This window comes from Arvicanthis niloticus, chromosome 12, assembly GCF_011762505.2.
Source record: "Arvicanthis niloticus isolate mArvNil1 chromosome 12, mArvNil1.pat.X, whole genome shotgun sequence".
In the NCBI taxonomy this organism is placed as follows: Eukaryota; Metazoa; Chordata; class Mammalia; order Rodentia; family Muridae; genus Arvicanthis; species Arvicanthis niloticus.
Genome location: NC_047669.1, coordinates 1,855,709 through 1,880,725, shown reverse-complemented (window position 1 = coordinate 1,880,725; position 25,017 = coordinate 1,855,709). Strand labels below are relative to the sequence as shown.

General features: G+C 41.1%; 1 protein-coding gene across 1 annotated transcript in view; it reads right to left on the bottom strand.

The window, feature by feature from the left end:
* The window catches only part of Pkp2 (plakophilin 2), a 65,477-nt gene that overhangs the window by 9,807 nt on the left and 30,653 nt on the right, over window positions 1-25,017 (bottom strand). Inside the window, exons 6-11 of the mRNA XM_034515543.2 lie at window positions 21,165-21,342; window positions 9,479-9,596; window positions 8,295-8,459; window positions 7,110-7,283; window positions 1,977-2,130; window positions 2-191 (exon numbers count right to left, since the gene is read on the bottom strand). Coding sequence (XP_034371434.1) covers window positions 2-191; window positions 1,977-2,130; window positions 7,110-7,283; window positions 8,295-8,459; window positions 9,479-9,596; window positions 21,165-21,342 — 979 coding nt within the window. The remainder of the gene's footprint in view (window position 1; window positions 192-1,976; window positions 2,131-7,109; window positions 7,284-8,294; window positions 8,460-9,478; window positions 9,597-21,164; window positions 21,343-25,017) is intronic.

The window sequence follows — 25,017 nt, the reverse complement described above, 5'->3', positions numbered from 1 at the left end:
CCCTTCCCCTATGCTGATGGTCATAATTTTCTGCAGACCTCCAGTGTTCAGAAGGTCTCGTGCATTCTGGTAACTATTTTGCATCAAATTGTTCAATGTATAGCAAGCAGAGGATGTAGTTTCAATGAGAAGGTCAGTACTTGGGACTGTGTCAGGAATTATAGAAACCAAATCTGGTAGAGTTTCTTTAGCTACAAATTGAAAGAAAAACAATGTTTGATTAGCAAGATTTTTCCTTTGGGAGAATGTGTGTGTGTGGGGGGGGGGGGGTAGGGGGTGGGTACATGCACATGTAAGTCAAAGCAGGCTGTAACCTGTCTTTCTTTTTTAGGGTGGAAGGGGGTTTCGAGACGGGGTTTCTCTGTGTAGCCCTGGCTGTCCTGGAACTCACTCTGTAGACCAGGCTGGCCTTGAACTCAGAAATCTACCTGCCTCTGCCTCCCAAGTGCTGGGATTAAAGGCGTGCGCCACCACTGCCCGGCAGTTATCTGTCTTTCTTATTCCTTTTCCACCTACTGTTTTGAGACAGGATCTCTAACTGAATCAGAAGCTTGGTTTTTTTTGGGTGTGCTGGCTGGCCAATAAGCTTTTGAGATCTGCCTATCCCACCACCAAGTGCTGGGGTCACTGGTCAATGGTTGACAAATGCATGGAAAGATGATGTGTCTCTATAATCAAATCTGAAGATCTTTCCAAAGAGGATGTCCTGTTCTCAGTGTGCTGAAAACCTTTCCACAGAGTTAAGGTGACATAAATATCAAGAATTTTAAAATGTCATATTCTTCAACTGATTCCATTTCTGGCAGTGCAGACATCACCTTAAAAGTGGAAAAAAACTTCTAGAAAAATATTTCAGATAGAATTATACATATGATTAAAAACATCATAAAAGCATAGCTATCCTATAGGCATATCTTTTAACTAAAATTAACTTGAAAAAAAATCAAGCTTCTGGTTCAATTTAAAAGAGGAGGATTTAACCACCTTTTTTTAAGCCCAGGAGCAGTCCACAGCAGATTCTTTAGATTCCCTGACTCTGCAGGGCACACAAGCTATCTCTCCACCTCTGACGAATCTCTCTAATGTATAATATTGGAAATAACACTCTCTTTTTCCACAGGTTGTTCTGAGTGAGTTCAGGCGTTAATGCCGGTTACTTTGGCCACACATACTAAGCCCTCAAGAGATGAAAGTTATCATCAGAAGGTTAAACCACAGACTGAAGACCTTGAGAACATGAGGGTTCCTTTTACAACTTATGTAGATAATATGGAAATAATTCTGAGCCAGATAACAGGAAGGCCTGAGCTGCTCACTGAGCTGCACCACCTCCTTCTCATCACCACACCAGGAGATCCCTTCCATAGATGAAGGCTGAGGAGCAGCTGCAGTAAAGGAGGGTTTTGTCACCTTTACTTGTCTTAGAACAATACATATCAATAAAATAAATTCTATGATATACTATGTGAAGATATCTATCTGAACCTGTATCCACAATATATTCATTCTCCCTGTCCCATCTCAAAAACTAACAAACAAATAAATAAATGAAAACCTACCTAGTAGAAATCTCATTAAAAACGCAACATGTATTAAAAATGGATTTTTACTTATTCTTGGCTACTAAAAGTCAGAATCAAGATAGGTCTTATTGTTTAAATTACATATTGAAGATAAAGAAAATTTGCAATTTTAAAACTATATATATGTTGCTGACAAACATGTATATGAGACACACCCATTGAATAGAGCAGCTGATGGGTGAGAGGTGTCATGCAGATTGCCCATCTTGTTAATTATTAGTGTGGTCTGTGATTTCTCTTCTGCATGGAATCAAAGCAAACTAACAAAAAGGCTGGTTATTAGGATAATCCAGTGTCAGTGAATGAGGGTGCCTGCCCCAGCATGCGGGGTAGCAAAGCCAGGCTACTTACCACCTTCTTTCTGGCACCTATGGCATGCAGACCTCAACTCACCAATTTCATTCTGCAGAGAAAGATTCCGTGACAAATTCCTCAGCAGGGAGACTGCAGTCTTTTTCACACTGGGATCACCCACGTGCAGCATCTTCCGGGTGTGTTGAAGACCATTTTCCTTCTGGACAACCATGCGAGCTACCGACGTGGGTATCTGTTGCGAGACACATCTTGTAAATGCTACCACATTTGCTATCAGAGAAGTTCTCTGTAGGTTCCAAAGGTTGAGGGAAAATAAAAGCTAGAACTGTAATGAAAGCAGTTTACAGATATTTTCTTTAAAATCTTTTTGATTTTCAATATAGTTGATTAATAAAAAAATATTTTCCCAGTAGTTTCAAACAATTAAAAATTGGCTACTTTTTAATATTTTGCATCTGTGTATAGGTAAAATAGGTCCTGTATTTGTGCTTCACATAAAATTATTAATGTGTGTGTGTGTGTGTGTGTGTGTGTGTGTGTGTGTTTGTGTGTGTGTGTGTGTGTGTGTGTCTGTGTGTGTGTGTGTGTGTGCTCGCTGCTGTAAATGCTGTGGAAGACAGAGGAGAGTATCAGACCCCTTTTATCGTCTTGCACTTTATTCCCTTGAGCCAGGGTTTCAGTGAACCTGAGTTTTGGTGCTTCTGCGAGGCTGACCAGCAAGCTCTTGGGATCTGCATGCTCCCGTTGTCTCAAGGTGGCCATGTTGGCGTTTTATGCTCGTGAAGGGCAGTCAAATTCAGGTTCTTATGCTTGCAAGTGTGTATATGTGACACTGGACATCTCCCAAGGTTTGAGTAATATAAACTTAATTGGACAGTACGTTTTTTATCATCTTGAACTACTTAGATAATATAAGCTCTTCTCTGGGGTCTTGGTAGAATTGGCAACACAGATGCTGGTCACTTAGCTCTACAGTGAACCCGAGTATTTGCTTTTCTGCATTGCCAACTGAAGTGAGAAAACAGAAGCTCATTTCTTACCAATTTGCTTCATTTACTGGCTGATGGTTAGTTACTGTTCCTGTTACTTCTGGTTCAAGTTTGGTGATTAACATATTTCAACAAACTTATTTATTTCTAAATTACAAACCCAATTCATTCTAAAAGGAGAACTGGGATTGCTTTCACTAATCTTTGAGAATTTCCTTCAGTGTATTCTGGTCATATCTATCCTTCCCTCCTAACTCCTTCCTGATCCGCCCTCATAGCCTCCCTGCCCAGCCGACTTTGAGCTTTCTTTTTTAAAAAACCCCTGATATACCTGCCTCTCTGGTGCACCCACCAATGTATTTTAAACTTGCCTTGATTTATGACTTCTTTGCTCTGTAAAACTATAAAAACTTCATGAAACTACTTTCACATTGCAGTATGGAATTTGGAGTAATCTAAAGCTGTGTTCCCTGACCACGGCCATTCATAATGGCTCCAGAATAAAGCATCTTAATCACCTGTTAAAAAGAAAAAAAAAGAAAGAAACTTGTCAAGTGCAATTGTGCTGTTCCTTTACTATTAGATATGGGTTTGCCCTGGAGTGTGGTTGACTTATCAGGGATCACAGCACGAAGAAACATGACTTTCTTCTCCTTGGTGGCTGTCAATGTAGCTCCTCAGTCAGAGCTGGGCTCCATGTGTGTTCTCCCCTACCCCTGCCACTGGGATTCTGTCTGGCTTGAGTTTGTGTCTATCTTATGCATGCCTTCCCACTCCCTGTGAGTTCATATGGATATGCATCTGCCAGGTAGGTAGATATTAGGCTTTTGAGAAAACATAATCCTCATTGCTAGTTGGATTATCTTTTCTTACCATGTAACTTGGTTTCACTGAACTTGCTATGTAGACCAGGCTGCCCTTGAATTTACTGAGATGGATCTGCCTCTGCATCCTGAGCACTGGGATTAAAGTATGTGCCACTATACTGGCATGGATTTCTGTAATCTGTGTATCTGAGACTACTGCTGGCCCAGGTCTAGGAAGAATCTTACTGAGGATCTAAATATTGATCTGGCCATTTTTAGCATTAAGAGATCTCATCAGAACTGTAGCCTTAGCTTGTGTCTGTGACTTTATACTAAACTTCTGTTTGAAGCTAATACTGAGGCTACTTTGACAAAACTCCTGTAATTCTTAACCATTCTTCAGGGTAAACAGTTTGCCTCCTTCCACCTCTATTCTTCATTTTCTCAACTCTACTTTCTAGACTCTTAATATAGAGCCATGGACGGTGGCAGAATACTGATCTCTAAAACTGTTTTTGTGATTGAACCAATATTCCTAGAAAAGTAGTACATCACTTTACTATAGTCTCACACTTTCAATGGCTCAAAAAGTTTAACTGTTAATACTTTAAAACAGTTGTTACATTATAAGGACTATTTGTCTTTCACCAATTGTTCTCTACAAAGATTCTTTCCCCTGGAGCTATCCAGAGAGGAAGGTATTTATTATGAACAATCTCAGACCTTCAGTCAAGCGGAAGGATAGGCATTCCTCTCTTTCCAATATGCCATCTACACATACTTCTTCTGAAGGCTATGAAGACTGGCTGTCAGCCTTCTCTACTACCTATCCATGGAGCTGAGCAGGTTTCACACTTCCCAGGACTAACCACTCACACTTCCCAGGACTAACCACTTCACACTTCCCAGGACTAACCCCTCACACTTCCCAGGACTAACCACTCACACTTCCCAGGACTAACCACTTCACACTTACCAGGACTAACCACTCACACTTCCCAGGACTAACCACTCAAACTTCCCAGAACTAACCACTTCACACTTCCCAGGACTAACCACTCACACTTCCCAGGACTAACCACTTCACACTTCCCAGAACTAACCACTTCACACTTCCCAGGACTAACCACTCACACTTCCCAGGACTAACCACTTCACACTTCCCAGGACTAATCACTTCACACTTCCCAGGACTAACCACTCACACTTCCCAGGACTAACCACTTCATACTTCCCAGGACTAACCACTCACACTTACCAGGACTAACCACTCACACTTACCAGGACTAACCACTTCACACTTCCCAGGATTAACCACTCACACTTCCCAGGACTAACCACTTCACACTTCCCAGGACTAACCACTCACACTTCCCAGGACTAATCACTTCACACTTCCCAGGACTAACCACTCACACTTCCCAGGACTAACCACTCACACTTCCCAGGACTATCACATAAATGCCATCCCTCTACCGTTAACCATGCTGGCATTTCAGTTTAATTTCACATACTCACCAATACTGTACTGTTGGTTCATTTAGCTTTTTGCTTTTTCTGATTTTTAGGTTTGTCCCAGTGTTAGAATAAATAGTATATTTCTAGATTAGCATTTCTGCAAACTTGTCCATCCAATTACCCCCATGATCTCAAATGGTGAAAACTTGAGAGTTTTTTTAGATTAGGCATGGTGGCACATAGCACCTAGGAAGCAGATGTAGGTGAATCTCTATGAGTCCAAAGCTAGCCTGGTCTACAGACTGAGTTCTAGGATAGCCATAGATGTGTAAGAGACCATGTTTCAAACAAACAAACAAACAAACAAACAAACAAACTTTATAAGTAAGGGGCTGGAGAGATGGCTCAGATGTTAAGAGCAGTGGCTTCTCTTCCAGAGGACCTGGTTCAATTCCCAGTACCCACATGGCAGCTCACAGCTGTCTGTAACTCCAGTTCCAGGGGATCTGACAACCTCACACAGACATACATGTAGGCAAAACACCAATGCACATGAAATTAAAAACAAAAACAAAACTTGCTGATTTTAAATATCAATGGAGGATCTGTTGACGGTTATCTGTTACCTTCAGAATAACATTCAAACATCTTAGAACAGTTCACACCGTCCTTCCTCACCCAGCTTCCATCCTCTACCAGGAATTCCTGATCATCTAGGTAAAAATTACTTTACTCCATATTTTCTCATTTGAGTTTCTTGAAACAATGGAGTTCTTCCTTTCTCTTTATTCACAAGCAAGCTTATGACAAATCAAAGAAATGATTGTTTGTATTCTCAACCACAATGCAATGGTATGGTGACCATGTCATTTCACAGTTTTATTTAAAACAAATAAGCCTCTATGTGAAGGCACTTATATAGGAAGTGAATACATTCCTCAAATGTTTCCATTCCCTCAAAGAATGTTTTTATCTGTGGATATATATAACTGAAGACCAGCTATGTAATGAAATATTTTGGAGTGCTTACTTTATGAGCAAGGTACTATAAGCTTAGTTCAAGTAATGACTTCAAATAGAACATATAAGTACATAATATACACACAGGGTATGGTGTAGGCAATAATCTGCTGCTATATGCTCTGATGATAAAAAGTAAGTAATTGGGAAAGAGAATGAGCTCTGTGTTGTGGGAGGGTTTCCAAGACAGAGACATGCTGGTGTCCTTTCAAATCCCATAGTATCGTAGACATTGTGTTTTTACCTACAAAGAACGAGCATACTGCTTCTTTTGGTATAAGCATTGACTGTCTGTGAGGGAGCATTCCTTTACAGGTAGTGTAAGTGGCAAGTGACCCCAGTCAGTGCAAACCTGTACCCAGGGCACTTTACCCAGGCAGGGCCAATTAACATCACAGTTTCTTCTTTCCAAAGCCCAACAGAGATACAAATGGGACTAGTGAGACACATTTGCTGAGTTCTTGATAGCACTACTTGTAAGGACGCCAGGTTAATAAGATGTATACTGCAGCCATTCCTAGCTACCCTCATTTCCTGTGAAATGAATCCAGAAAACAGAATCCAGAGATGGAGTGAGGTGTTCAAGACTAATTATGAAGGAAAAGAGACCCACTCCAAACCACGATATGAGAAATTCCTTCCTTTCCCTCTCTGTATATAGCTTGAAACAGTGATCTGAGGTCTGTAATGGAAGAAGAACTAAGCAATATAAAAGCCAATATAAAAGTGTAGTTTAGTTGTAAGCGTAGTCTGACACAGCTGTACAGACGTTGAAGCTGAAGGCGGTGGAAGGCAAAAAGCCCTTGTGGTGTCTGAGATTTGTCTTGGCTGGAATGAGGGAACCTTTGCTTCTGCCTGGTTGCTTGTCTCTGCACCTGAGCTAGACATGTCTACAGTGACCTCATTTCAAGAAGTAGAAAAACTGGCACAAGACTTACCGGGCCGCCTCCTGCTGTGAGGTTCTGCAGAGCCCCCAGTGATGCCTCTTGGGTATAGTTTCGGGAACTCTTGGCAATTAAGGACAAATACATCCTTATCACAATGGAATGCCACAGCCACTCAATGCCACGGGGACTACTCCTTTCCTCCAGCATCGGCATGTCTTGGTATTGCTAAACACACACAGAGTAAATATAGTTCAAGTGATACCTATAATCTACACAAATACTGACAGACAAGAAACACTACCTAGAAAGATTAACAAATCACAAAAACAGTATATTCAATTACTTATCTTTTAGCTCACAATAATTATTGCTTCCTAAGAAACTCACATTCTCCAATTTTACACATCACAGTAAGGGAATTAAATACAGGTCCTTCTAAAATGCTTTCCAGTGCATTTAGCCTAAATTCTAAATGGGTGTCATTACTTTGAAAACAAATCTGTTTCCTCAGATGCTTATAGAGAGGTTTGGATTAGTATCAAGGGTCTAAGTTTACCAGCCATTTTCCAAATACAAGAATACCACAACACTAAAAACATGGTAGTTGCCATTTTTTTTTTTCATTTTTATGTTAGTGTTTTCTTTGTTTGTTTGGGTTGTTTTGTTTTGTTTTGTTTTGTTTTGTTTTGTTTTTTGGTTTTTTGAGACAGGGTTTCTCTGTGTAGCCCTGGCTGTCCTGGAACTCACTCTGTAGACCAGGCTGGCCTCGAACTCAGAAATCCACCTGCCTCTGCCTCCCAAGTGCTGGGCTTAAAGGCGTGCGCCACCACCGCCCAGCTTTATGTTAGTTTTGAAAGAGATAATGCATCTTCCTAGGAAATTTGTTCTTAATGTGTTCATGTTTTATTTTTAGGCTTCAAGTAATGCTCAAACAATGGCTGTGCCCCACAAAGGACACAGGGCAGCGTGCTTTAACAACTCACAGCACAAACCCAGAGCTGGAGGAGTGGGGACTAAAGTTCCTCCTTGGCACCCACACACTGAATGAATGTAGGAAAACTAATGAGCTCTTCTGTTCCTAGAGGAACACACTTCCTGGTGGAGCCTCATGGGAGGACTGATGTGAGAACTAAAATAATCTGAAACAGTAGCCAACATGAACGCAGGAATCAGAGCCCCTCTGCCCCCTTCGTCCCCATCTACAACCCGAGGTCTCTCAATGATCTCCCACCATACCTCTTTTACTTTCCTACTTCGGCTGCCAAAACACCCAACGCTTTTGTTACTGTTACTCTGGATATTCCGGTTTTGCATGTAGATACTCTGGGAATATTTCTCTGGGAGCTCTGCCTCCAGCTGGTAGGAGAGGTTATGAAGAATGCACACACAGTTCTCTGTGGCCTGAGGAAACAGAACATGAATACTGCTTATATACATACTGATGTCCCTTTCAGATGACGAGGTTGTTCAGGCTCCTGGAATGGCTAATGTTAGAACATAGAACTTCTTAAAATGGTGGTAGCCTCCCCCAAGCTCCTTTGAAAACATATCTAGACTGAACCCAGGGCTTCTTGCACAGTGCACAAACATTCTGCCACTGAGCTATATTCAAGCCCCTCAGCATATCTTTAAAAAAAAACATAGTCCAGAACAACTTCAAACTTCACATACATAAATTGGCAGCTACACTAAGATGAGAATAAGATATGACACTGGAAGCTACTACAGCAACTAGTGTAAAGGACGCACAAATGTAAGCTGCAGATACGGCACTGGAGAAGTGGCATGTGATGCACGGCCTGTGCATGCAGGGCCTAAAGGCAGAGGAGCAGCACAAAGTCATTCAGATTCTTTTGACAAACGGTGATAACTCACTTGGCCATCTAGTCTTCAGTCTGCTCTATACAGGGTGCTACAGAAGGAACCTAGGTAAGACTTTATACATGTCAGGCCAGCGTGTTACCACTGGCCTATAATCTCCAGCCATGAATAAGCTAGTGTTAGAAAGATTAGAAAGAAGATTGTGTCGATGGAAACTGAGTTGTTAGAAAGTTTGTTGGAAATTTGGCTCTGAAAAACTTCTAGCCTAAGACTAGATAGAAAAGTTAAGTGTCAGCTGAGTGCTGGTGATTCACCCCTTCAATCCCAGCACTTGGGAGGCAGAAGCAGGTGGATCTCTGTGAGTTCAAGGTCAGCGTGGTCTACAGAACTAGTTTCAGGACAACCAGATCTACACAAAAGAAACCCTATCTTGGAAAAAAGAAAAGAAAATTTAAGTGCCTAAGCATGTAATGAAAACTCTGGTCTTAGCAAGTAAGTAGAGAAACAAAACTACACCCAAGCAATTATCTTAATATTTGAAGCATCTTAGTAAGCCATAGTGGGTAATTTGGCATGAGGAAAGTTAACTGTGGTGTTACCTTATCATCAGGCTGGTAGTCTGCAATAGTTCCTCTGACGTAATGGACCAATGAGTCAATGAGACCTTCACACCTCCTCATCATCTTCCTCCCATCGGGGCCAGCGGAGCTCATGTTTCTTTCAAGAACAACAAGAAATGGTAAGATGTACTGTGTGTATCCTAAAGGCCTGAGTCTGTCATGTTCTTCGCACCCCAAAGGCCTGGGCAAGATGTGTGCTATGAACTCAATAGACCTGAGTCTCAAAGGTTTGTTTAAGGTTTCTCCAGTCTGAGAGTTTGCATCAGTCTAGGGAAGCATCCTAACGTCAAACCTGAGGCCATCAGGACGGGATCCCGTCAGTGAGTTGCCTACCTGCTGCACTCCATGGTAGCAAGGCCCAGACAGGGTTTACATGATCTTGCCCATAGTTTTAAGAGGCAGATATGAAGCAAATGTTTGTAAGTAAAGAAACACAGCACACTAGGTATAGCAATATCCTGTGTGTCCAAGTCCCGATTTGCTCCATGTCTTAGCTCTAAACAACTTAATGTTGTTCTGGGCCTCACTTTCCTCATTGGTAAAAGTGTGCTGAACTCTGTTACTTGCGTCTTGAAGGTTTTTATACAAATAGTTATCGACAAATATTAAGCCTTGTCCTCTAAAACATGATAGTCCTCCCCTTCAAACGGCAGAGAGCTAAGCTATCAGAGAAAACATACTTCCAGGGTCTGTGTGCCAGAACCCTAACCTATAAATATCTTTGTGCTTAGTCTTTTTCTAATTTTGCTAGGCCATGACAAGTGGAGGCCACTTCCTTATAGAGGAATGAAGCTTATTAAATATGGTAAAGCAAAGTATGCTGTGATCACACTGTAGACTCAGGCCATATTTGAATTCTGGCATTATTGTTTCTATATTCCCTTGCATTAAGTTTTTTTTTTTTTTTTTTTTTTTTTTAAATCATTTACCACTCAAAATATTCTTTCCTGGAGAATGTTAACACTTCAGTCAACAGAACAGTGAAAGCGGCTGTGGAGACAGCAGCGGTTAAGATCTCTCACTGGGCTCACTGAAGACCCAGGCTCAGTCCCCTGCACCCACATCTGGTGCCTTACGAAGGCCTCTTAACTTCAGTACCAGGGGATCTGATGCCATCTGATTTATGTGGGCTCCCACATTCACAGGGCACACAATAACTCAGTCAGGCATATACATAGAATAAAAAAAATACTAAAAAAGAAAAATTAGGTTTTAGAATTTGAGAATTGCGTCCTATTCCCTTTCCAACTTTAATTGAAAAAAATTGTGTCATGCCTGTTTATAAGCAAGTAGATCATCAAAATTATATTCAGAAGTTCTTCTCTATAATGTCTCAGGCAGTGTCACTAGAAGACTAATACTTGGAGAACTTCTGACTATTTTTATTTATTTATTTTATGTATATGAGTACACTATCACTGTCATCAGACACAGCAGAAGTGGGCATCAGATCCCATTACAGATGGCTGTAACTACCATGTAGTTGCTGGGAATTGAACTCAGGACCTCTGGAAGAACAGCCAGTGCTCTTAACAGCCTCCGACTGTTAATTATCAATTATAATAAAATTAATTATAATAAAATTAATTATTTTCTTAATTTAAAAAACATAATTGCATTAAGTGATTTCAAAATATTTCCTCAAACACTGCCTTCAAAAGAACAAATGTGCCCAGCATCACGTCGGAAGTAAAGGGAGCGGAAGCAAGCATACTGAAGCTTCAGACGTCCTACTGCAGGCTGGTCTCTGTGACCCAACCATGCTTGGCTGCTCTTAGCACCAAAATGGCACTCCTACAGTTCAACTTTAAAGCAAAAGCGAAAAGATGGTAGGTACTATTTGATACTAACAAAATTCCTTTGGTGACTTTGATTATTTAAAATAATAAAATAAGTGATTCATTTGCTGTGAGAAACTGTAATTTTGTTAATTATAAGAAAAGATAATGAAGGTTGGTAAGATTTAGAATTAAAGGTGCTTTCTGCTAAGCCCGAGAATATGAGTTTGATAACTGATACACACATGCTGGAGAGAACAGACTCTGGCCAAGTTGTCCTCTGAACTTTCACGTGCATATCCCTCCCAGTAATAAACACATTTTAAAAACAATGAAGCCAACCATTGGACTGAGGTTGGAGATTCCTATGGAAGAGTTAGGGGAAGGACTGAAGGAGCTGAAGGGGATGGGAACCCAATAGGAAGAACAACAGTGTCAACTAACCTGGACCCTTGGGAGTTCCCAGAGACTAAGCCACTGACCACACAGGCCGGTCCATGGCCCCCAGCAAATACATAGCAGAGGACTGCCTGGTCTGGCCTCAGTGGGAGATGATGTGCCTAGTCCTGTAGAAACTTAATGCTCCAGGGAAAAGGGATGCTGGGTGGAGGGAGAGCACACTCTCAGGGGCAAAGAGGGTGGGGTGGGTTGAAGAACTCTTGGAGTGGGGACAGGAAATGGAGCAATGTTTAGAATGTAAATAAATAAAACAACTTTAAAAATTAAAAAGATCTAATGAGTGGGTTCATTAAGTGGAGACAAAATCAGGTGACCACAGCTTTTTCTTAAGAAATGATGGTTTAAACTGACACCATTTATCTCTGTTTAGTCTCTGAGCCCATTAAGAGTCGCTAGGCCTGCTGATCATTTTAATCTTCGATGATTCATTTTTGTTGTGTGTTTAAGACCATGAAGGTAGCCAAAATTAACCACTTTTCTTCTCCACTGTCAAGGACAGATGAGGGTCTGCTCATGGCCTGGAAGGAGCCCCTTCAAAAACAAACCCACTGTTCATCTATTGAGGATGACTCAAAGGCCTTGCTTCACAGTAAAGGCCTCCTGCTCTGACTTATGTGTAGTGGGTCAATAGCCAGAGTCCACCCAGGAGGGGTCCTTGTAAACTTCACAGGAATTGAAAACATGTCGGTTTTCGGTCTCTAATCTCTCACATGAAGAAAGAAAAGCCTCAAAGAGCTTAGTTACTTTTCCTACTGAAAATAAGTTAGTAGTAATGTCAGGCAGGAGGACTATTCTCTTTTTATGTGTATGGGTCTGTGTACCATGTCCATGCAGTGTCTGTGGGAGTCAGAAGGAATCAGATCCCCTGAAACTGAGATGTTTGTGAGATGTTATACGAAGTCTAGGAACTGAACCTGGGTCCTCTGTAAGAACATCTAATGGTCTTAGCTGCTGAGCCATCTCTCCAGTCCTATAGGAGGATTACTTTCTCTATCTTATGAAGAGGGGTACGGGAGAGAAAAAGCCTTATCCAACGTTCATTCTTTTTGTTCTCTGTGTAGCAAATATCAGCTGTTCTCAACCACAAGAAAATGCTTTTTATGTATGAAAGCTTCTGACTTTTTTCTAACCTCTGGATTAGAGAAATGATCCCTTAAAATTGCTTTGACAAGTCAAAAGGTTTGTCTTGTTCACTAGCTGAACCTCCTGCACAGTTGTAAGGGGGCCTTGGCTTTGTCTAACTCCAAAGTGTGTATTCTGGTTAGGACGGCAGTGCCGGTGGCTCTGCTGCCGGTCTCACAGCAGTAAACTGTGTCTTGTCATCTATTATCCTGACACTGCCTGCTCAAAACAGGACTTATCAGGGGTTTCTGGCCGTCGATGCCTTTGCTGACAGACATCTGACAGACCTGCATGGAGTCCGGATGCTCTACTCTTGCCTCTGCACGTCAACAACATTCCCCACCTAACTCAGCCAACCAAAAATACCACAAGGGCAGATTATACCACTTCACCTGTGAGCAGGAGTCATTAGACAAAACGTAAGTTACCATTATACTACTCTGATAAAAAACAATCATTTATGTAAAATGGCATTTTTCAATAGCTAATGTTTAAAGTTTGTAGGAAATGACATTAACATAGACGGAATGTATCCCTTTACAATGTGCCTCCTGAATGCTCAGGAAACCTTACTTATTACTCATTCCTGTATGTAACTCCACGGAGAATTAACATAAAAAGTACCTCAGAAGAGTAAATTAAAATACCAAAACAACCACCTAATTGCAAAGTGAAAATGAGCTTCTTAACCAGTCCTCAGTAACAGAGAGCCATGAGGGAAGATGGTGCTCATTGAAGGCAACGGTACCTTCAACTCGGCCCCAAAGCAGTATCTGCCCAGTGACTGACGCTAGCACCCTCCTCGCCCATGCAGCTTTTAACGGAATCAGGGAACTGATTCTGACCCCAGCGTATCTCTGAAGTGTCCCAGACTTGGCCGTTTTAAATGTTTCAGATTCTTTGTCTGAGCAGATCTGTGATTCTGGACTATCTCCAAGACTGTGTCCCTCTCACACTCCCGAGTCACAGTGAAGACAGCAAAAGCCACCTCGGCCCTCGCTAGAATTAAAAGAAGACTGCTGTGTCTCTGCGAAGGTTAACCGTGTCATGATGGACTCACCATTCATACAGAAACCTAAGGCATGGTAATAGACTTTCCACAGCACAGTGAACAGCCCCAAGAACTGACAAAAAAGACTACATGAAACTAAAAAGATTCTGAACAGAAAAAGAAACAGAAAAAAAAAAACAGACAGACGGCCCAACGAATAAGAAAAAAGAAGACCATCTATACCTCAAACACAGGGTTAATAGTTAAAACATATGAAGGATGTCAGACATTAAACCAAGGAAACAAAGCTGCCAATCAACAAACAAGCCAATGATCTAAACAGTTTTCAAAAGAAGAAATCCAAATGGATTAAGGGAGTGGGGATTAAGTTAGCACTTCTCTAGCACACATGAAGTCTTAGGTCCAATTCCTTGTTGACTTGAAACAAAATGGGGAAAAAAAAAACCCTCTATAAAACAAAACCAAACAAAAAGCTGTTCAGTATTTCCAGTCATGAGAGAACTGTAAATTGAAACTATTTTGAGACACCACGTCAGCCCTGTCAGAACGACCATCAAGTCAGCCCTGTCAGAACGACCATCAAGTCAGCCCTGTCAGAATGACAATTAAGAAAGCAAACAGCAACAAGTGCTGGGGAGGGAGTGAGGAAACCCTAACAGAAAATTACCACACAACCCAGCTGTACCTGGGCATACACAGGAAGGGCTCTAATCCTACTGTAGCGGTAAGTGCACTTCCATGTTTGTGGCTGCTGTACTTACAACAGTGAAGAGGTACAACCAGCCTAGTAGCCATCAAGAGACAGTGGACAGCGACAATTTTGGAGATATACAAAATGGATTTTGTTCAAACTATAAGAAAATAAGTTTCGGAAAAATGGATTGAGTCAAGAAACACACCAAGCAAGGATAGCCAGGATTATATACCAATTCCTGCCTCTTACTGTTAAATATGCATCTCCAAGTAGGAGGAAATGGGAAGTCAGTAAACTAAGAGAATGAGGTGTTGAGGACTGGGCTGATCCAAGGCTTTCCTGAGAACATGATGTACACAGAGAGGGGACATGCTGGACATAAGTCACAGCTGGCGTAAGGCCTCCTGATCCCAGTGTTGTCTTCTCTATGGTCCTCATCCCTGGTCACTGAAGGATGACCTGCTGGTCCAGGTCAAACTACTGCCTGAACAGAAACAACCAAGTACAGTAGAAAGAGAAAGTGCGGCCACAGCGCATAGACAAACCCAGCATCACACCACAGGGACCACCTGAAGGAAGAGGGCGCACTGCAGGGCAGACACGGGTACTGTGATGCTAAGGAGCACTTGTTTTCCTTTAGATGCTTGTAGTTTTGCATTTTAGTTCTTGGAATGTATTGCTAAAGTCCTAAAAAAGTTCTTTATAAGGCAGGGCTGGTGGCACATACCTTTAATCCTAGCACTCGGGAGGCAGAGGCAGGCAGATCTCTGAGTTCAAGGTTAGCCTGGTCTATAGAGTGAGTTCTAAGAGGCTCTCAGAGAGACCCTGTCTCAAAAAACAAACAAAAATACCAACCAACCAACCAGCCCCAGTTCCTTACTTTTATTTTAAAAAATCTGCCCTTGGTTCGCTAAAATGGTTCTATAAATTTAAATATATGTGAACATGCAGATAAATGTTTAAGGACAGAATATCACCTACAAGGGTCAGTGGTTTTCCAGTTGATGAGTTTGCACTGGAATTTGACTACAGATTATTTATCATAGCATGAAGTTGAGTAAATTGTAATTTAACACCCTGTATAGATCTGGACAGTCTCCTCCAAACAAAAGGATAAAAGATAAAAATAAAGAACCAAAACTAGGAATAAAGAGGTCCCTAAAGACAGTAAAGTGGCATCAAGTTTAAAATCACTTTTGCTTCAAAGTATAAGAAAAAAAATTTTTTTTTGATTGCAAAATCACCAAAAATGGCTCCTATTCTGAGCCAAATACTTCTATTGCAGCAGGTCCCTTACAGACAGATGTATTAAGAGAAAGGACACAGTTGAGTGTTTGAGTGTTGTAGCAGTGGCCACATAGAGAAGGGCAGTGCTGGCTCCAGAAGACTGCAGTGCCAGCAAATGACATTGGTGGTGGTGGGGGAGGGGCAGCCACTCAGGTCACAGGGATACCCTCAAAAGGGAGAGGGAGCCAAGCCAGATTTATGCAGGCAGTAGCACAGCAGAAGGGGTGAGGTGTCTGCTAGGGGTGACCAGGCATTGACATCATAATAAAAGAAGCTCTAAATTACCCTCTCAGGTCTCCCGACCTCCACCCCTCCTCCTCTTCACGTCTGCACATCAGGTTTTGCTAGCTCAGACTTCTAAACTAATTCCTAAATTCCTCTCTTAGATGCTGTCAGGGCTGATGATAAACAAAAGAGCTGCTGTGGCCAAACTGTCCTGTGCTGTTTGAGCCAAAATGCTGACTCTGGAGGACGGAATTTAACCTCCCATCTCAGATCAAAGTGTGTTTTCTCTCAGTGTGTCTTTTAAACACCTCTCCTAGGTCAGACAGGTCCTCTGGCTCTGTGACAGGGAGGAGCTGGAAGTTGTCCTCTGTCCTCTCTCTGATGACCACACTATCACCACCTCTGGGCTCAGCTTCCTGGAGCTGAAAAGATGTTTATTTTATAATTTTAATGTTTTGTTTTAACTTTGATGTTACTTTTACATAATATACAAAATTAACAAAAAAAGCTAAATATTTTGGATTGATAGACTAAAAAAAATAAATCAAAACAAAATTACAGTAGCTGCCATTAAATATTTGCTAAGGTAGGTCCTACTGGGCCTTCATGACTAAATATTAATTATCCCAAACAGGCCACCCCAGCCAAATTTTTATTTTAAAAGTAAAGGGGGGGGGATTGATCTATATGACTATATTATCTCATGGTATCAAATGATAAAAATGTTATAAAATTAAAAGGTAAAATGTTTTAATAAGGAGATATAAATATATATAGAAAGAGAGAGGGAGAGAGAGATTGTTATATGTTTACAGAATAAAAAAGTAAAAGGTTTCTGTAAATTATAAAAGGTCTGGATAACATACTTGCAGTACAAAGGTAACACATAAAATATTAAAGTTTGTAAGGTCTAATATAAACGATAAAAAAGTAGATGTATTTAAAAATATGTGGCTATTCATCTTCTGACGCTCCTCATGAGGTGCCTGTCCTGTTCCCTTTAACTGTACGGCCATTCCTATTTGTTTGTCATTGTGTGCATAGATGTGTCCCTCTTGTCGGAATGACCCACAAGTGCTGTCTCAGGAGCCTGGCAGGGTTGAATGTACAGTTTTCAAACATTGCCAATTCATTCCTTTGACATTTTTTAGTTTCTCATCACCCACATGTCACCCTGTCTTTGGATGGTCATTTTTTAGTATGCAACGACAATTCAAAACCCTGATTTTAAAATTGAATTTCCTCTTGGGTGGCATGTTCCATGGGTCTAAAGAACTCTGTCTCTGAATGAGGTGCTGGGTGAGTTGTCCTGGAGGTGCTTTGTAGTAGCTTGAATGAAAATGGCCCCTATAGGCTCATAGGGAATGGCATTACTTGAAAAGATTAGGACAGATGGCCTTGTTGAAGTTGGTGTGGCCTTACTGGAGGAAGTGTGTCATTGGGGATGGGTTTTGAGGTTTCAGATGCTCAAGCCAGGCCTTTGGATCCAGATGTAGATCTTTCAACTACCTCCCCAGTATTGTGCCTGTCTGCCTGCATGCTGCCGTGCTTCCTGCCATGACAGCAATGGACTAAACCTCTGAAACTGTTAGTCAGCCCTGATTAAATGTTCTCCTTCTTACGAGTTGGCCTGGTCACGATGTCTATTCACAGCAATAAAACCCTAAGACACTTGGTCTTAGACTTTATTAAGACATGAGGCCTACTTGGTCTGGATGAAGACAGTTTCCTAATATCCCACCCATCCATTACATCGTCTCCGAAGAAAAGGCTCAATTGGACTTCTGGCTGTTAGCCACAACAATGGACCATCATGAAGACATTCTTTTTATATTTGAAATCAATGCTTGTTAGTCCTCCATATATACTGCTGATCGGGAGTCCCTCTATTCCAAAAGGTTGGGGGGCACTTCAAAATTACCTGTATCAATTGTTCTCTAATTGTGTGGAGTCTCCCCTGCCGTACACACTGACCAAAGATTTGTTGTACCAGTTACAGGGCCTTAACCTCCTTTATTCCTTCAGCCTTCATTCACTATTGTGCCTGAGGGGACACAGTTCCTTGTCTGAGCATGCTTGGCATGAGACATAGATTGTACAAAACCCCCTGACCCCAGGTTCTGTCTTCTCGTTGTCTATCTTCTCTACCGTCCTCATCCGTGGCACCTCACCATCATGACTCTCTGTCACTGAAGAATGACCTGTTGGCTCAGGTCAGGAGGTGAAGCAAGGGAAGACAGCTGAGCAAAGTACAAGTGGGGAAGACTGGGGAAGGGTCTAACAAGAAACAAGAGTCAGGGAGACAAAAGGAGCAGGGAGGAAGGGGAATCAAAAAAATATGCTTATGAAAATTCCATATAGAAACCTACTTCATAATTACATATATTTATAATTACATATTAATTTATAATTAATTAAACAGTATCAAACTGATAGCCAAACATGATGGTAAATAATTCAGCTGTAATTTTTATTGCATTTCTGAAGCTATGGTACCCTAGAATTTCACTCATAATCATGACATATTACTATCATCTAAAATCAGGATGAACTGCTGCCAACAGTATTTCCTCTGGCCCTTCCATATAATGTCTCTGGTAATGCTCTGGTGTGCTCTCACATGGCCAGTAGATAGCACTGAAATCTGTTAACAATACTTTGAAGCTCTGTGTCTAGTGTGCAGTCAAGGAGCCTGGGGAAGTGATGAAATGACATGCAGTGTTTTAAGGCAAAAGGTCTGAGGCCCTATCTCTAGTTATGAGGACATGAGAATGGCAGGTACAGGGGCTGATAAAGTCACTTCTCCCACAAAAAAAAATACGTGAAGAGTCAGAAATAAGTAGGGTTATTTGTACTTGATGATGTAATTTCTCACACATTGCCTGGTGGCTCTGGGCCCAGGCTCCTTAATTCCACCCACTATTAGCTCCAAGGAGGCCTAGTTTATTAAGTGTTTGGTAAGCATTTGGCAAAGTCTACTCTAGACTGTAAGACGTTGGCCTATCAGGAAGCAGCTTTCTTTCCTTGTTTGAGATGTAGACTCAGTCTTTCATTTAACTTCCATCTGATCTATACCCAACAGTTGAGGCTTATCTGTGACTAACAAAGAGCAACAGAGGCAGCTGTGGTTGCTCAGGATGAAAAGTAAACCTCCTTAGAACTGGCAGAGCAACGAAAACTCTGCCAAAAGAGGGGTTGACAGTTACTATAAAGTCAACACCAGCTCCTGAAAGGTATCAGCAAGCATCAGCCTCAGGCAGCCTCTGATTACAAGTGGGAGCGACAGTGACCTATTACAAGAATTCACAGCTATACTTCAAAGGCACATCCATGCTTCTATTATGGGGAGAGAAAGTGTGTGTGTGTGTGTGTGTGTGTGTGTGTGTGTGTGTGTGTGTGTGAGAGAGAGAGAGAGAGAGAGAGAGAGAGAGAGAGAGAGAGAGATCCTTAGCTCTGCTTTTCCTGATTTTTTTTTTTTGAATGTTTCAAAACCATCTGAATATTGAGTTAAGTCATCAAGCATGTGGCTAGGTAGCAATGGCCATTTTGCAGTTTGGGGTAGAATACCAAGTTCCATTTAAAGTGATTATAAATAGTAAAGTGTATCTTAAATGATACACGCTGAAGCTACTGTAACTTGAATAAGCTTATTTAACACCTAAAGGAGATGTTGGGAGTCTTAGTGGATGATTAAGGAATGTATCCAAAAGGCAGAGAGACACAATGCGTAGGTATTTTCTACCTTGACGTCTTCTGACAGAGGTGCCAGTTGTTTTCTGTAAACCTGCTCATTTGTTGTTTTTAAAGAAAAAAGGTTTCATGCATCTTTAGAGCTTGTCTTGTAACATTGAGTCAGGACATTAGTATTATTTTTCAATCCTATAGGTCCTTGGTGTATACCACAGCTTTCAGTTTTGTGTTTTCACAGGATTTCCATGTGAGAATGTGTCTCTCTGTGCCTATATATGCTTTTTTGGGGGGTATTTTGTTTTGTTTTATTCCAATTTGTTTGTTTTAATCTTATTTTATTATCATTCCTTAAATGTCTGAGACAGAAAGGGTATAGATCCAGATGGGAGGGGATGTATGGAGGGGAAACAGTAATCAAAATATATTGTTTGAAAAAATATCTTCAATGAAAGAAAAAAAAAAGGGATTGAGTTGTGTTTCCTAACAACCTTCTGTTTTAAATCAATCTATCAGTCTATCTATCTATCTATCTATCTATCTATCTATCTATCTATCTATCATACCTGTGTGGGTGCCCTTGGGCCACAGAGTGCATGTGGGATCATAGGACATCTGGATTCTGGAAACAGAACTCAGGCTGTCAGCCTCAAAATGAACCTTTATCTATTGGGTAATTTTATCAGCAAAACCTACCAATTCAAAAAATAATTATGAAATTTAAAATGGTTTTTTAAGATACAGTTCTGACTATGATCAGCCACACATTTTTCTATAAAAACACATTTGCTGTTATAAAACACAGTTCACAGGATATTACCTGTAACTTAAGTAATATAGACACAGCCATTTTCCCCTATTTTTTGAGATGCTTTAAAAAAAAAAAATCGATGGGCTGGCTAGATGGCTCAGTGGTTAAGAGCACTGACTGCTCTTCCAGAGGTCCTGAGTTCAAATCCCAACAACCACATGGCAGGTCACAACCATCTGTAATGGGATCTGGTGCCCCTTCTGGACTGCAGGCATACGTGCAGGCAGAACATTGTATACATAAAAAATAAATGAATCTTAAAAAACAAAACAAAAAAAAATGTTAAAAAAAACTTTTAAAAAATTGACAATGACATTCTGGGAACTTGCCTTTGGTCATAGTTTTTTATCACAGGAATGGTAACCCTGACTAAGTCAGGTATTAACTAGACAGTTAAGACAGTGTAGTTAAGTAGATAGAAAAATCTTACTATAATGAAGTTCATCCGTTTCTACCCAAGCAGAGTTCACCAAAACTAAGTTGTGTAATTATAGAAAGGATCCAAAACAGAACACATTTCGACTTCTCTCTGGGAGCCCTATTTGATTACACCTTCTATCTGAAGGGGCGGGGACACAAGGAGGCATTACCTTAGGCATCCAGTGACATTGTAGAATATATCAAAGTCAAGCAAGCCATTGGCTTTGGGGTAGTCTCCTTCCGGCCACCCTGAGAACGGGATGATGACACTCTCTGTCAAGGCGAGCAAGGCTTCTGTTATCATGAGATTCTTGAGTTTATCACTAGAGGACAAGTTCCAGAGCAAACCTAGAAAAACAGGCTCAGTGAAAACAGTGATCACACTCCAGGCAAGGCAGTCAACTTCAGGACTGTGAACAGGTATTTAAAACGGGTGTGGTGGGAACCCATCTGCTGTTCACTGATGCTAAGAGTCCTAAGGAACAGTTACCTATTACGTGATATGCGAAACCATGCAGGTTCAAATTAACCAGAAGTGTGAATAAAACAGTTTGAGTCTGGAATATCCCCCACAGGATCGTGTTCTGAAGCTCACCTCCCATTTTGGGAGGCTGGCTGGAGGTCCCTGGAGCAGTCATTAGTGGACCATTGCCTCCTTCCCCTTTCTGTCTTCCACCATGTGAAGAAGCAGCTTCATGAGTCCAGGCCCACCACGATGGGCTAGATTTCTTGATGCTCTGAGCCCAAATAAACTCCCTTAAGTCACTGATGTTTGGTATTTTATCTTAGCAATAAGAGAAGTAATGACACACACTTAAGCTTTATTGCTGTTTCTTTTATGGACTCCACTACAAAGCTGAACTCATCGACCTAACATACTCCAGCTAGAGGTGAGAAACAGCCCTCCTATAACTACTGTTTCAGTAGGTTAAAGAAATTTTGTCTTGTTTTTCTCTACCAGAAACACAGGGAGGCAGCAACATTCCTAAGTGTTGATCCTCACTACCTGTAACCTGGTCCTTTCCGTCCCACTCACTTAGAGCAGGAATAGCTGCACAACTTTTCTCAGTCTACTGCAGCAGCTGCTCAAAACTCCTAGTTAATGTTTGTTATGTGATGCCCATGATAGGATTTCTGCCCTCAGGACTTGCTAGCCTTCTTTTACACTTCTTTAGAGTTTGGCATTGAAAGACAAAGAGCACTGCCTTTTATGTCTCCACAGTGTGACATCAGAGATCAGCTGACATCTACTCATTCAGCAGTCATTTCCCCCGATGCCATTATTAAAGGGAAAGGCTGTATAGCCAACCAACCAGGAAAAAAAATTAAGAACATACCAGGTTGGCTGGTGTGGTGGCATACACTTTTAATCCCAACACTTGGGAGGCAGAGGCAGGAGGAACTCTGTGAGTTTAAGTCCAGCCTGGTCTACAGAACAAGTTCTAGGACAGCCAAACTACACACAAAGAAACCCTGTCTCTCAAAAAACAAAACAAAACAAAACAAAGAAAAGAAACCCAGGTTTTCCAGGGCATTTATACATAAAAACTAGAGCTTGGCGTTGAATGATAACAGAAAATTATGTATCTGTGTAGCATTTTTAAAAATGTAGCTTTGGTACCCAAACACTTCTCAGTGGAGGAACTATGGACCTACACGGTGCAGTGACAATGGCCTTGCCCATGTGTAACGTTGTCTTGCTATCTTTGTCTCTAATAGGCTGCTCCAACTAACTGCCAACCAGGAAAGGGCAGAGGCCAGAAGAGAGAAGGGATGATTCCCGCTTCCTCATCTCACTCTCTTCCACCCTCCCAGTCACTAATTCCTACTTCTTAAATGTACTGCAATGAAAGCGGAGATATATAGGATGTGTAATTTATGATAGGTGACATCATTTCCCTTGATTTTAATGACTAAAATAATGGCCTACATAGCTCTATGTACACCTGGCCCAATCAATTAAAACACATTAGGCCAAGTGTTTCAGGCTTAAACAGTTCGCTTTGGCTGTGTGCAATATTTGAAACAGCAACCAGAGTTTCATGCACTCTACACATAGCTTCCATTAGATATGGTCACAGTAGGACTGATGTCTGCTGGGAACAGGATTTCTGGACTTCAGGAAGTCTTTTCCTGATCAAACTAGCATTTGGGGTTAGTCAGGAGCAGTGTCTCAGCCGTGGGTTCTGCAATACAATGGCTTCATCCCTCTCACTTCATCTTAAGAGGCCCTGGAAGGGGACAGAGAGAATAAAACTCAGAAGGTAGTTGGAGACAATGTAAAGGCAGGCCTGAGGTTGAGTATTGATTAATAAGCTACAAAAGAAATGAGAGACACAGGAGAGAAAGCCAGAGGGGAATGTGGGGGAGAGGTGGGTAAGGACTTCCTTGAGTTCAAAATAAGCAAACAAATTAACGAGTTTCTGTGCTTGTCAATAGCTTAAAAATCTGATGCAAAGTGAATTTTCCTCTTTTTTTTTTTTTTTTTTTTTTTTTTTTTTTACAAAAAACCATAAAAAGTACTCAGTACATCTTACATAAAACCAAAGAGGATTACCTTGAACAAAGGGAATGGAATTTTCCTTTAACAGCCGATACATATCCTTCTTAGATTGGCATGCTACACTATATCTAAACAAGTATATAATTTAGGAAGTTTTGTGTAGTTTTAAAAAAATGAATATAGACTAATGTATACCTAGGTCGTGGCCACCACATTTCTGGATGACATAACATCAGAAGAAAAGTATCTTTGGAGATATACACATACCCTTCTGCACATACACAACTTAGTAGCAATCAGCTAAAATTAGGGTAATTCCTTAGCACATAGCTGAAAGATGTTAGGGTCACTATATGTGGGGATGCTCAATGTCCAGGCACTAAGAAAGGCTGGATTAAACAGATGAAGACCACCCTCTGTGTTTACAGAAGGCAAAGCCAGAATCAACAGCTGAAAATCTTAAGGAGGGAGATTTTGGGGGAACCAGCAGACCTTGTAGAAACCTTGTAGAAACCTGAAGACTTTGTAGCAACCAGAAAGACCTACTTAAAAGATCCTTCTTTATAAGTGGGCTGGGTATAAAATTAGCTCACTTCTTACCAATATGTTTACAAGGATTTCTACCCTTAAGTTAGTGTTAGATTGGATGTCTGCAAAGGAACCCAGTGATAGATCAGAATCTGGGCTGCACTCCAGGGTTACTGCACCAGATTCTCAAAATAGATTATAAGAATTTATATTTCTGAGTATAAATTGTGGGGCACCTGCATTAAATACTCTATGAGATTGGTTAAAATTTCAATGATGGGGGTGAGGTGGGTGTCAAATCATCTTGAGAGATCTTTAATTCCTTTAATAGCATAACTACCTCTGTGTATGACCTAAAATTCCTGTGGCTCAGTTAAAAATCCTTTTGTAATATACAGATAGACCCCAACTTCTATTCAAAGACTAAGAGTGTCATCAGAAAGTATCTAAGATTTCTAGAGACTTCTTCACTTAGCTTTAATCTTCCCATTTTCCACCAATGTATTTAGGCATACCTTACTAGCAACACTTTACTTTGTTCAGTTATTATCAAAGTTTCATGAAATCATTACCACACTAGAATACTTGGGGTAACCTAACTCTGGGTCCTAGGGCATCCAGCTCAGAAAAAAAACTACTCACACTCTTTGGGATGAGAGCTGTGCTTTTGTGTGGACAAGTAAACGGTTTCTTTCTGGACATGGTGGTACTTGCTTACGATCCAAATACTCAAGAGAATGTGGCAAGTTTAAGGCCACTCAAGGCTATATGGCATACCCAGGGAAACAACATAATCCCTAAAGTCCCCAAATTTTTGGTACTAGGTGTAGTAGTGAATTAGTTAATCTGCTTTGGCTCTCAGTGGGTCACATGTGTGCTGCACCCAGCTGCACCCATCCAAGACCTCTCTGGATTCTTGAATGAAACACACACACACACACACACACCAGCTAATTTTGATATGCCTTGACTAGCTCAGTGGTTGGGCATTT